The sequence below is a fragment of the Lepisosteus oculatus genome, chromosome 13 (assembly GCF_040954835.1).
Source record: "Lepisosteus oculatus isolate fLepOcu1 chromosome 13, fLepOcu1.hap2, whole genome shotgun sequence".
Taxonomy (NCBI): Eukaryota; Metazoa; Chordata; class Actinopteri; order Semionotiformes; family Lepisosteidae; genus Lepisosteus; species Lepisosteus oculatus.
In genome coordinates, this window is record NC_090708.1 from 11,140,475 (window position 1) to 11,153,695 (window position 13,221).

General features: G+C 37.2%; 1 protein-coding gene and 1 long non-coding RNA gene across 6 annotated transcripts in view; one reads left to right on the plus strand and one right to left on the minus strand.

Moving 5' to 3' along the window:
- LOC102684556 (ephrin type-B receptor 1) overlaps positions 1-12,787 on the plus strand; it is a 236,890-nt gene extending 224,103 nt beyond the window's left edge. For 2 of the 5 annotated variants that reach the window (XR_011191395.1, XR_011191394.1), the window contains exons 16-19: positions 1,267-3,014; positions 7,845-7,950; positions 11,334-11,419; positions 12,448-12,787. Coding sequence is in view for 1 of the 5 variants with exons in the window: in XM_015361286.2 (XP_015216772.1) it covers positions 1,267-1,375 (109 nt within the window). In the remaining 4 variants the exon portion in view is untranslated. Of the gene's footprint in view, positions 1-1,266; positions 6,586-7,844; positions 7,951-11,333; positions 11,420-12,447 lie in introns of those variants that run through there. The other 3 variants (XR_001480120.2, XR_001480121.2, XM_015361286.2) reach the window with 3 other exon arrangements.
- LOC107079156 (uncharacterized) lies at positions 4,343-9,842 on the minus strand. The gene is made up of 4 exons (XR_011191396.1): positions 9,791-9,842; positions 7,787-7,896; positions 5,045-5,135; positions 4,343-4,471 (listed from the first exon to the last, which is right to left on the minus strand). It is a non-coding gene; the product is annotated as an uncharacterized lncRNA (long non-coding RNA).
- Positions 12,788-13,221: the final 434 nt, after the last annotated feature.

Genomic DNA, 13,221 nt, shown 5'->3' on the forward strand with positions numbered 1-13,221 from the left:
TTAAGATCACTTTATTGGCCATATACAATTTCTTGCATTAGAAATTTGTCTTTTCACATACTACAACTTGCTCTCCATGAGACACACAGACAGGGAGAGAAGCTTGGGGTCAGAGCGCAGGGTCAGCCTTTTATACAGCACCCCTGGAGCAGCTGGGGTTAAGGACCTTGCTCAGGGGCCCAGCAGAGTAGGATTCCTCTGCCAGCCGTGGGATACAAACCGGCAACCTTCCAGCCACAGGCGCAGATCCTTAGCCACAGAGCCACCACACTGCCTAGTGTTCATATCGCATCCCTCATCAGTACCCAGGCATTCCCAGGAAAGCTAAGGATCTGACTAGCAGTGTAAATTCTAAGAGAAGATTCAAGCTTCTCACATACAGCTGTAGATTAAATTTCATATGGGCATATCAAAGCGAGCATTAAACTTTGTTTCAAGACAGTTCTAACTTCAAAAGTTGTCAGTTCCATAAGAATAATTAAGTAAACTAATTATGGAATAAACCATGCACAAACCTCTTTTTCAGTTTCAATATTAACAGGCTCTGCTTTCATGTATAAAATTCATATGGGAGTCATGTTAAGTCTGATTTTTCAAGGTCCTTCCACCTTATTAAATTATACAAAAAGTAGCAGGGTTGCATAATTATTTTATGAGAACAAAGAAATTATTGAGTACATGATCTTTAACTTAAAAGGGCTGATAATATGGTATTTTATTTATTATTTAGACATTATTTCATTAAATCTGCTATTCCAGCAATGACTTCAATGCATTGCATTTGTATATGTATCTCTTGACACCTAAGTTATAGAAAGAGCTGTAATTAAAATATTACTGTACCTCATTTTGTTTTCCAAGAACTGTCTTTCTTGTTGATGAAATGCAAAATGATATTGGTGAAAAGCAAAAAAAAAAATTAGAAATATATGATGCAATGTATCAAAAGCAATAACATTTTTAAAAGCATATGTTCACAGTTATTTAAAATTCAGGTTACCAAATAGCTTTTAAAAGAAAAAGTGGTAAGAAGTCTGCATCTCCCATGCCCTTGAAAAAAGGTGATGATGTTGAGAACTGTAAGTTTAATTGTATTTGCATCAACATCTGAACATTGTGATAGAAGAGCTTGTTTGGTTCATGAACAGGTCTTAACACAAATTTTTTTATGCTTATTTTCTGTGCACATTCCTAAGTTCAAATCATCACTATTACTTTAAATTTCATATCTAATGTTTTTCCATCTTTCTCTTTTAAACATTTCAGAGACCTCCTTAGGATAGGGGTAACTTTAGCTGGGCATCAGAAGAAGATTCTCAACAGCATCCAGTCCATAAGCGTACAGATGAACCAGTCATCGACGTCTATGGCATGACAACAGGATGCTCCATGGGACAGATCCTTAAGCCCTCTCAGTGCTTTGGACATGACAAGATATAACTGGGTTGAAACGATCATATTAATTTAACATCATTTATGGTGCAAATCAATTCAACTGCTAAACAAATGTCCATTATTTTTCGCCATTTCATGCAAGGATCACAATGGATAGTCACCCCAGTGACTCCTGTATTTTGCTTGAAAATTATAACGAAACAAAGTATTCAAAATAGACTTACACAAAATGCACAGACTGTGGAATATCGTCAATTAGGATTTCTGCTTAATGAATTTTAACTTTGGGTTTTCTTCTTTCTTTGAGTCTGTATGTTTCTCACTTGGAAAAGTTGGAGTACAAACTGCAATGTATTTTTTTTTTCTCTCCATGAATGCCGTGATGCTTTCTAACAAGAAACAACTGTGCTACCTGATGATGTCCAGGTGGATGTCATTGCCAAAGGACTGACCTAACAGTTGCTCCCGGATTTTAAATCCATCAGAGAATTGAATGAATTTTAAGAAATAAAAATCTTCATATTGAAGGTGATACATTATAAGCATATGTACTTTTTCTGCTTGCATTTTTGGCAATTACGTGTGTGTTAACTGGATTGTAACTGACTTTCAGGACCTCTGTCCTTTTTTAAGAGGCACTGTGTCGACAAAACCTATACATGTGTTGCTGGTTGGGGCTTCAAATATGGAAGATAAGACAACAACGGAAAACAGACAATGTCTTGACCAACACTGTAAAAAAATACCATATATAAATGTTCAGTGTCAGTTAACTGGCCTATGGAAAGTGATTCTAGCTCTACAGACATATTGAATTGTTTAACGTGAGCTATCCATGCCATGCTGAGGTTTGCTGGTGAGCATTATAAGGGAAATGGAGACGTTATTTTTTTCTGATTTCCTACTTCGTGTTGGAACATTTGGATCATTGTGCATTTCTAAATAGACTGTCCCAGCTTGGCAGCTTAAACACTCTGGTACGTACCTTTTGTTGATCTCTCTGATGTGTATGAGGGATGATGCACAACACATGAAGCAATGGTTGGCCTAACATGGTAAGGCTTAACTACAGAAGCACTTCCTTCAGCAAAACACAAAGAAACATCAAACTTCAGGATGGTAGCAATGTTTCGATATGGGTCTTTCTTTGTATTATAGCATGTGTTTGTTTTCCCAGCTTGTTTCTTTCTGTTCTCCTCAAGGACTGATGATTAAGATTTATTTTGGGTGTTTAAAGGCCTCTCTTTTCTGTTTGCTGCTACATACAGTAGGTTAGTCGGCTTAAGTCCTAGGCTACCCTTAATCATTGGCACTGAAGTAATTTATTCTTTCACAGTCATAAGTTATGTCTTTCAGATTTACTGTGTCTCTTAATATCGTCGTTTGGTGCGTATTTTTCGACCCTGGACTCTTTGCAGTCTTTTTTGATAGTAAGTTATGAAGTAGTAAATAAGAAGGAACAAACCTTGCATACACAAAAAACTAAAGACCTTAAAAGCTAAGTGAGCTAATAATCATCTAGGATTGTGGGAGTATGGAACAAGCTGTCCAGATATTTTGTTGAAGCCAATATCAGATCAGTTCGCTAAAAACTGCCAAACAGGTCAGATGTGCTACAGGTCAGTCTGCTCTTGCTTGTAATCTTTCTAATGTTATTATAATAACTGCTAACTGAAGCTATAAAGAAGATAGACATGAATGAAAGCAAGTCTCTTATTTAACTAGAGGGAAAGCTTTGCAAGTGAATAGATGGAAAGATTTACTTGTCACTACATCTGTAATAAGAAATCAAAGAGAATGTATGAAAGAAAAAATTAAAATGTACATACCCTGTATTTCCAATTATGATGTATTGAATGTGCAGTCCCTAACTGTTATATTTACAGGTCTTTGTGAATGATGTGTATACGCATGTGGTATTTTTCCTTTCAGAATTATGTATAGTATTTGAATAGCTGATCTTATTGGATGTCACAGACCCCAGGTTCCATTTATAGGGGAAATTACTTAAACTGAAAGTTCACAATTTTATGATACCCTTCATAACCACAATAATGGACCCTCACCATGAGGACATGAAGGTAAATAGAGGGCTTTAGCAGAAGAAAATATAAGATAGTGAATGAGTAGGGAGAGTTCTAGAAGCTGTTTACTTCAGTTCTGTATAAGACCTTTTTGGAATGGGTTTTATATAGACAAACATTTCCTCAAAGAAATTCAGTGTTTGATAATATTAGAAAGAGAAGCGTTTATGCCCAAAAGACTCAAATTCAATGCTACAGGACCATACCATTTTTAATTCAATAGTAATTTAATTATTTAATTCAGGTTAACATCCATCAGATAATTACAGGAAATAACTAGTGCAAATTTGTAAGATTAACCTTTCTCTTAACCTTCTCAAAATTTATTTCTTTTCCTTTGAATATTATAAAGCATGTGTACAATGTATAAAGGGAATTTTTTTAATTATGAAACAGGTTAGTCAGTCAGGACTCATTTTAAAATGCTACTCAAATTCTTTATACAGTGATTCCCTTTCTTTGTTTTCAGTCTTATACCTTATACTCAAATTGACATTAAAACTAAATGTACTTTTCTTTATTTTCTTTTATGTAAACTCAACGGGTTTAGAACTTGTTTCTGAAATAGCCATTAATGTGTGATTAACTGATTGTCTGCCCACTAGTATTGAAAAATGGTGATTTCACAAAAGATGACAGCACTAGAATAAATCAATGTTGTACATTAATACAAATGGTAAATTCCAAATGTGGCACTAAATGGTGGCTTTGTGTTTGGCAGAGACTTCTTACACAATGGAAAGTATTGGTGTTCGAAACTTGTATTTGACATGTGGGGCAGAGTTTTGGTCTTATCCAGGCTTAGAATAAGGGTGGATTCTTCAATTCAGAAATGTTTACTTTTTAAATTCTGTGAATCTAAATGGATAAAGAAACATTTGCTTTATTAGTTGATTCTAAACCTTGAAACCTCCAACATATACAGTGTAATAAGTTCCTTGTAACACATTAGTGAATTCCAAGACAGCTGAATTGACAGATCATCTCTCTACCTGAGAAAGAAAAAAAGAACTTTCAAGCATTTCTGTTGTTCACTCATGTAAAAATTCATGGATTAAATCTCCAAGGGGGAACATTGACAGGTTTACCTCATTTATTCTTCATGTAGTAGATTTATGATTTTGATTTACCAGGCTGGAAGTGTCTAGCTTGTACATAGCACTTGACAATTACAGGTTAAATGCCACCTACATACCGCTCTTCTTTTACCATACCGTGTATAAGGAAGCTGACTGTCAACATAATACACATTTTAATGAAAAAGAAAAGCTCAGAAACCATGAATCTTAATGAGGAAAGAGTGCTTTGTCAATAGCCTGGCTCTGCAGCCAGGCTATTGACAGTCTCTTCCCAGAGTGTATGTACGTACAAGTTAAAATAAATAAGCAAGTGGGAAAGTGCTGGCAGCCCCAGGGAGCCAAACGGAGCCGATGGAATAAAATGTAAAGGAAGTACAGTAGCTGCAGATTGACAGCTTCCCAGCACCTTTCAGCAACAAACACATGCAGAACAGAAGTGCTGGTCGGTCAGAGAACACACTGGGAGTGATGAAATAGCAAACGCACCTGCAAGCTTGTTACTGCTGATGTTGAGAATTGGAGAAGAAAAAATAGACAGACGGTACTTCCCATCCTTTTGGATGACCATTTTCTCCTCCTAAGATAAGACATTTAAGAGGGAATATGCTCAGAAAAAATGTCCTAGGAGAAGTATCAAGACAGTGATTTGTAATTATACCAGCACAAGTGTACCTCAGCACTATTCCTACTAGACCCTGGAAAATCAGTTATTGTTATAATCTAATCAGAACATCAAAAAGAACAACCAGTAATGTACAGTATATTTTATAGTCTTTTGCCGTCAAAAATATGACCTGTTGTCATGTTATAGTAATGATTTGGTTCATTTTTAACAAATAACTAAAGGAATGAATCCAGCAGTACAGATGCGTCTGTTTTTTAGAAAGTTTGTTCAGAATTAAAATATAGAAATAAGGGTATTTAAAGATTCTGTACTTTGTATGTCAGCTAGGTTGATTTCTCTTTAAAAGAAGCAGGAACCCAAGTGACATGGATGGACTTTGCAAATTTCCTCCTTTATGTAACACTTCCCTTATCTGTCACTGAGCCTCACAGTATAATTAACTGAATGCAGTCCTGGTTTTTAATTAACACCAGTGACTTCTCCTCTCACAAAGCAATCTAGAGCTCCAAGCCTTGGTTCAAAGTGTCCCAGGAAATATCGATTGACAGAGAGACTGCAAAGCTTATCAGTTATCATTTATTGCTCACTTTTCACTGGGAAAGTAGGAGGCAAGCTTTTTAATTAAATAAGTTTGTACATACTAATCATACATATTATCTCATGGGAATACTTAATTACTTCTGGAGATGATACTGTTTTTTTAATAAGACAGAGGTTAATGAGTTTGGGTGGGTGGCAGCCTTTCTCTGGATGTGATTCAGATAATGGCAAACAAGCCCTAAAAATCAAGTCATTCAAAACATTTTATGCAATACAGTTTATTTTACAGAGAAATTTAATCAAATTGTTTAATTTGCCTCCAAATACATCCAAGAACTTATGTTTAAAGATATAGTTAACTGAGATGTTGTGCACAGCATTATTGTAAGAAACCTATACAAGAGAGGAAGTATTGACGTATGAAAAAGCACTAAATGATGAACCATTCCCTATAGGTGTTTATTTAGAGCTTAATTTAAAGAAAATGACTGTGATTTGTAAAACAGTAGCATATGTTGTTTGGGCTCTTTACCTTTCAAAGTATATGTTGGGAAAAAAAGGGTAACCAAGTAGTTGCAGGACTTTTTGGAGTCAGTGTTTGGTTTCACTTCAGTAGGTAAAGTAATAGGAACCAGAAATTGGACACAGCATGTCATTTTATGTGAATTCCAAAAACTGAAAGTCGATTCCCTTACTGAGATTTCTTATTCTTCAATGGTATGGTCAAGAGTTTTTCCTAGTGAAGCTCATGTACATAATTAGCAGAGAAAACAAAAGTGTCATGTAAGGATCATATGACTGCAATTGAATGTATTGACTGAAAGTATTTCACATTAACATAAAAGGGACAGTGTTCACCTTGTACGGTCTTGAAGAGGTATACTTTTAAAAATACAAAAACACTTTATATATTCTTAAATTTCTTTCTGGTTTTAGGACTTCTATATGTTTGCACATAACAATCCCCCAGATTAAATAAAAGGAAAAATTAAAAAACATTGATGGACAATTTTCAATGAGTACAAGTGATAATAAACTACTTCTCTACTGGAAGTCCTTGCAAATATTATGGAGATTGTTTTCTTTAAAAAGTTCTTTACATTAATAGTTTATGTAGTCATATAAGCACAAGTGAATATTATTTAGAATTTACTAATTTAACTGACATAATAAATAAACATTATGCATTACAAACAATTTTTGTGTAAAAGTCTTTAAAATATATATAAGCATAGGTTTACAACAACTTATTACCTGAAGGGGAAATATGCCAAATCATTTTCAAAAACAAAAGGTTGATAACATTCTTCATTTTAAAAGACGTATAAAACATTCCAATCTATTCCTATTGTTTCCACATTATATTTAAGGATAATTGCCTGATGATGATAAAACTAAATTAATCATATATTACCATACAGTGTATATTTAAATTAAGATTATATAAATTCTAGCTCTTTCAGTAATTTACATAATTTACACATCATTTGCTATTTATGCAATCTTAGAGGGATTCATTTATACAATATTTCTAAGAAAAACGTAAAATAGCCAAGCCCACATTTACCTTCTTAATGCTCATACTTTTGAAATGTGCTTTCAAAGATAATTAATTTTCATAATTCATTTTTCTAAACATTCTAAGGATATTTTCAAACTATTTTGAAACAAATTTTGTTTTTATCTCCTAATTCACTATTTTACATATTTAACCGTATATAGCTGTACATATTAGAAGTAATTGCCGTCAAGTGTTTAGTTTGTTAACTAAAAGGTGCATTGCTATTAACTGAAAGGTCAAAACCTGCATCTACCGACACCTTACCGAGAGCAAGACCATCAGGAAGCCAATTTCCGTGTTCACAGGATTTTATCTCCTGCAGTATAATACGTGAACACAGAATCAGTACATATTGCATATGGCTTAAAAACTGAAGTTTATTTACACAGATATTTGTAGTTATTATTTTTATCCTTGAAAAAAGTCTAGAATGCAGTATATGGGCAGCAAAGTCACATTTGCCAGTAGATTGCCTTTTACCACAATGGTTACCTTTACTTACCAAGGCCACGAGGGACCTGGCTTTCCCCATCTTCTCATCCATCCATTTCATCAAACAGGTCAATCGATATCGCTGTTGCTGCCAGGATAAAGGCTCCCCGAGTGTATTGCCTGGAGAAGAAACTATGAAAATGCGAGCTTCAATTTCCACTTAAAAAACGAAAGGTAAAGTCTCAATCAGGGCAGAGCCTGGTTTCTTTAGCGTTCAGCAGACCAGCGAGCATGTGACTTCCCCTCCAGATACACTGGTCTGGTGCAGGGACTAATCCCATAATAATGCTGGTTCCCACATGTAGAGTTGGTTGGACCGCAGCACTTGGGGTAAAGCACAGGTGCAACATGTGCGATTGTGTGCTGCAGGGACTTGAACCTGTTATCAGTCCAATCTCTTACTCACTATAGGCTGATAGATTCTGTTTTCAGTGTGTTGATGAATTAAAGAAGCACCTAATGTGTCAAGTATTAAAACCTAGCATTTAGTATTATGCCTTCTTAGTGCACAGAGGTGAAGCCATGGTCTTCAGAATTGTGGTGGCCTTTGTCTGCCCAATGTGGACTATTGATTTGGGTGAATATATATTTTATTAAAAGTCTTGCTTTTATAAATTTCACTACTAAGAATTTGGAAAATAACAGTACTGTATACAGTATGCATTAATGTATGTTAGCCTACTCCATCAAATATAGGTAGAGAGAATCCAGAAAATATCTTAAATTGCCGTTTCATTCTCCTGAAGCATCAGAGACTTTTTAGCCTTCCTAGTGTAGCAGTGCGCTAGTGGGAGGATCCGCGGCGAACACCGGTAACTTGGCAACGCCCCGTGTGAGTGGGAGGAGGCGGAACCGGTGTGAGATTAGCGAAAACTGGAAGAAAAAACAAAATGGAAACATACAAAGTTGCGCTCTTATGGGTAGCTGCGCTGTTCCGTTAGGGCTGAGCGGCGCCCGGGCTGGACTTATCCTATCTAACGGGGTCCAGCCTGGAAAAATAACCCCGTTTGGCAGCGGTGACCAGACTGCACTATTATCTACTGTATCTAGAGGGGTCCAGTCTGGGTGCAGGTAGGGTGTGCAAGGCCAAAATAAATAAGAATAAAACTGGTGAAAAATATGGAAGCCCGTTTCCGCCAGGGAGTAAACAAAACGCGCTGTGGTACAGTATCTTCCAATTGCGACTTAGTATCTCAGAATTACGACTTAAAAACAGCCCACATTTCATTGTCTGTCCTTTTGTTGTTGTAACGGATTCGGGTTCTAGGGCTTGTGCACTCGCCGCTCCCACCCTGCTTTGTGCCTCATTGGCTCGAACCCAGGTCTTGCCAGCTGAGCTAAAGACCTTATTTTTAAGTAAAAAAGGACATACAATGGGAATATGTAAAAAGTATAAGTTTCAACTTTTATAACTGAATCCCTCTGGATGTAAAGTGTCTTTCTGTATTTTTTTTTCATATTCTGTCTCCGTTTTTGTAGTTTTGGTGTTTAATAACTTTTTTAAAAGCCCACCGTCCACTATTCCATCCGGGTACTATGGAAGCCTCCCTGGCGGAAATGGGATTCCATAAAAATCAGTGTAATTCATTTGATTTTATCAGGGCACTGTACAGGACAAGTCCTCAGGCCTATAGATCCTATGATCCTGTACGATTCATGAATATAGTGTAACGGAACGGCTGACATACAGGTTGTACGATCTGGTTGCAGTGCGGTGACGGCACCGCCCTCCCCTGCGCATAACAGGGATGCTGGCCGCCGCGGCTAAAGAGCTCAGCTGGCAAGACCTGGGTTCGAGCCAATGCAGTGAGACACGACGTAGGGTGGGAGCGGCGAGGGCACAAGCCTTAGAACCCGAATAAGTTACAATAACAAAAGGACTATCATGGCAATTCTGAGATACCATAGCGCGTTTTTTTTTTACTCTCTTGCGGAAACGGGCTTCCATAGAAAAAGGAGCAGCCTGCACAGGTGAAACCACACGGCGGGACAGACGGAAAAAAAAAGGGTCGACCTCACATTGCAGTACGACCACCCTCCAGAACTGCCCGTGTAGTGTAGTGTAGTGTAGTGTAGCTCCTGTTCTAGAATGGGACCCTACTCAACCCGTCGGGGAGGATAGGGTAGGGTGTCCAGTGTGGTTATATACGGCCTGAACAGCTGCTCTTCATTAGGCTAAGGCTTCCCAGCTGTGACCCGCCAGGCAACGCGTCACCCTTTGTCCAAGTCTCCGCCTCCACACTGAACACCCCTCGCTAAAGTAGCAAGACGACACTAGCAAGTCTTACATTTCCCAAGTTACAAACATCAGTGTTATTTAGTTGCAAAGTGTTCAACAAATCTCATCTCTCCTCGGATCCCAGTAATAAAGTTTACATTCCAGTGCCTTTCTGTACTTGTTAACTGTAGGGTTATTGTCACAAACCTCACCACAGTTTGATAAATAGATACATTTGTAAGAGATGCTAAATCACTTCTCTGCTCCTTTGAACCTTTATCCTACAACAATAGGACAGCATTTTCTATCATGGTAATTCAAAACGTATTCAGGTAATCTTTCAATAATTTATTGTAGTAAACTTTTCAAAGATGTTTGAGTGCTGTTTATCACTTAGCAGGGATGTTTATTAAATAGTTTGGCATTAATCTTGGCAAATATCACTTTTCTAATAAAATACTAATGAAAGCAAGTCTGGTCTGTTGTAGGTAACACTTAAAGGACTTTTCTGTCACAGGCAGCTGTGAAGGCAAGACCTCTGTAGCATTGTTCCATATCTATCTCACAATAAGCGAATTCTGCCAAAGGTCGCTTGCAAAACCTAAGAAATCATCAATGTAACTCCAGTGACATTGGACTAAACGCTAAATTATCTTAAAACTAAGCAATAACCTTGTGCAAATTAAGTAAATGTTTTTGTTTAATATGATCCTGAGAGGTAGCATATTTTTGAAAAGCTTTTTAAAAAATATAGAAAAAATGCTCTACAAATATGTGGTTTGTTTAGTTTCTTTTTCCAGAGGATGAAATGCAAAGACTTAAGATTAATTAAATCCATGTCATCTGATAATGTGGCCAGACAGCTCTGTTGGCAAGATATTTATTTTATTAGCATTTATGTTGTAGAAGATGATTTACTGGCTTTTTGGCTATGTGTAAATACCTGTATAATACTCAGAGGTACAAGTATACTTCTGCAGTGTCCCATAACTGTGGTCTGGTGAGACTGACCCCACTTACTTGTCTTAGTTGAGTAAAGCCTCTGTAAGTCATTCAGATGAGGCATGTTCATGCCCGATGCGGTCGTATTTCGAAGACTAACGTCCCATCACAACAGCCTAGGGCGAGAGATTCTGTAAATGGTACTCTAGTTACTTACAGCCATACTGGAGTTTGCATACTGTACCTATAAAAAAATGCTCAAGTCACTTTGCCACGAAACAGTCCCCCCCCACCCCCCAAGCCCGCTCTCTCAAGAAGACTGTTAATCAGTGCTAATCCTCTTTGTGATGGATGATTTGGTGACTTTCTAATGCTAATGCTTGCTTGTCTTTCACAGGCATTTCTCCATGCTGAGGTCCCCTTCTTCCCCCCGACACCTTCTTCCCCTCAACTGACGGCAGCAGTTTTAACAAAGACAAAATGGTAGGTGTAGCAGATAGCTTGTGATCTATCTGTCACCCTGGCACTTTCAAACTGTTCTCTGTTTCAATTAACCTTCCTCCGCCCTCTCCTCCTGACTCATGACATGCCCGTGCAAGTGCCAGCTAAGGTGACTGGTGACAGCCTCTAAATGAAATGCCTTTTTGGAAATCCTGATGGGTTTGTAAATCTGCCACCCTCAATGGCTTCTTTCTGTCCTTTTGTGTTAAGCAGTATGAAAAGTGTGTGTTTCTTTAGAGCAAACTTTCCCATTTCTTTCTGAGAGACAGAGAAATATGAAGAACTAGAGGTTAGGGTTTTTTTGTGTGTGTGTCTGTACTGGGAGGTCTTCAGGTTATTTATTGCTAAATGAACTAGTGTGAAACTTAATTTTGTTCTTACTTCTTACTGGTTTTCATTCACAAAAGGTGTATTTTGAGTAATGTTTGTAGAGATAATACACGAAAGCATAAAATAAAATGTTATAGACTAATGAAACAAAAGGTAGGATTCCCATATGACAAGTCATCACTTGAAGATAATGCACTGTGGGTGTTTTGAAATAAATTAGCACAGACCAGATGACCAAGAAGGTTTGTAGATGGTGTAGGAACTGTCCTTTAGAAGTCTTGTACAATGGCTCTAATACCTATTAATATATCCGGTCTTCAATTACTTATTATGGTCTTTAATGTACAGAATTAAAATGTTCATTTCTTAACATCAGGGGTCAGAATTATTGCACTGAGCTGTCATTGTACAGAGGAGCTGTTTTGGCATTTTGGTTTGTATAGAGTGGGTACTGAACCAGGAACATCCAACATGAAAGCTGCAACCTGTGATTTCTGCATAGTTGAAAGGTGTTGTTTATTACCCACTGATAAATGTAATTCAAGGGAGCTGCTAGATCATTTATCCTAATTAATGTAGTAACTCAGGTAAACACTTAATGTCCAAGCTTTTTGTTTAATTCAATGCTCAGATATTTAAACGGAATTTAACTTTTTTTTCTTTCCTCTGTAAACTTTCAGAGCAGCTGTGGGAAATATATGACTCCAGTGCAGCCTGCAAGGACACGGATCCTGCCAGTGCCAGTCTCCAAACTCGCTGTAGGAGGAAGATGACTTGACACCCTGCTGAGGTGACATTTAGCACTTCATGTCCAACCTGTCTGTAGGATTTGTCAGCCAGGGCTGTGCCAGCATGACAAAGGCAACTCACTGTACATAGAGAATGAAGGGACTGGATGTTTTCTTGTTTCATTGTATAATTCTGAATTGTTAATTGTGATGAGTATGTCAGAGTTTGTAACTGTAACTTTCTGAGAAATATTGTACTAAAAATGCACTCAATAAAGATCAATCAACTTGATTTAGTTCTTGAATTCGTTTTAAGAATAATAAGACGAATTCCTTGCATTTATGTAAAGTTTTTCATTCCAAATGATCCCAGAGGATCTTGGATCGGAAACCACCACTGAAGAACTGGGTAATGTGTGACAGTCTTTTTGCACCGGCAACCATACTATGCAGCAAATCAGGTGGAGAAGTGAGGAATTATGTCACTGAATTTATTAATTGAATGAATGGAGAAAATCAGGTTGGCCAGACTGAGCAACCCTAAAGCAGATTTTTGGAAAGGAAATGGAAGTAACATCCCTGTTCTAATGAAATAATTGAATCATTAATGGTTTGTACCTTGGTTTAGCGTCTCATCAAAGGACACATCCTATTACAGTACAGTGTCCACTGTCACCATACTGTGGAAGTAGGTGTTGTGATTCTGGCTAAAATGGAAAAATGTTA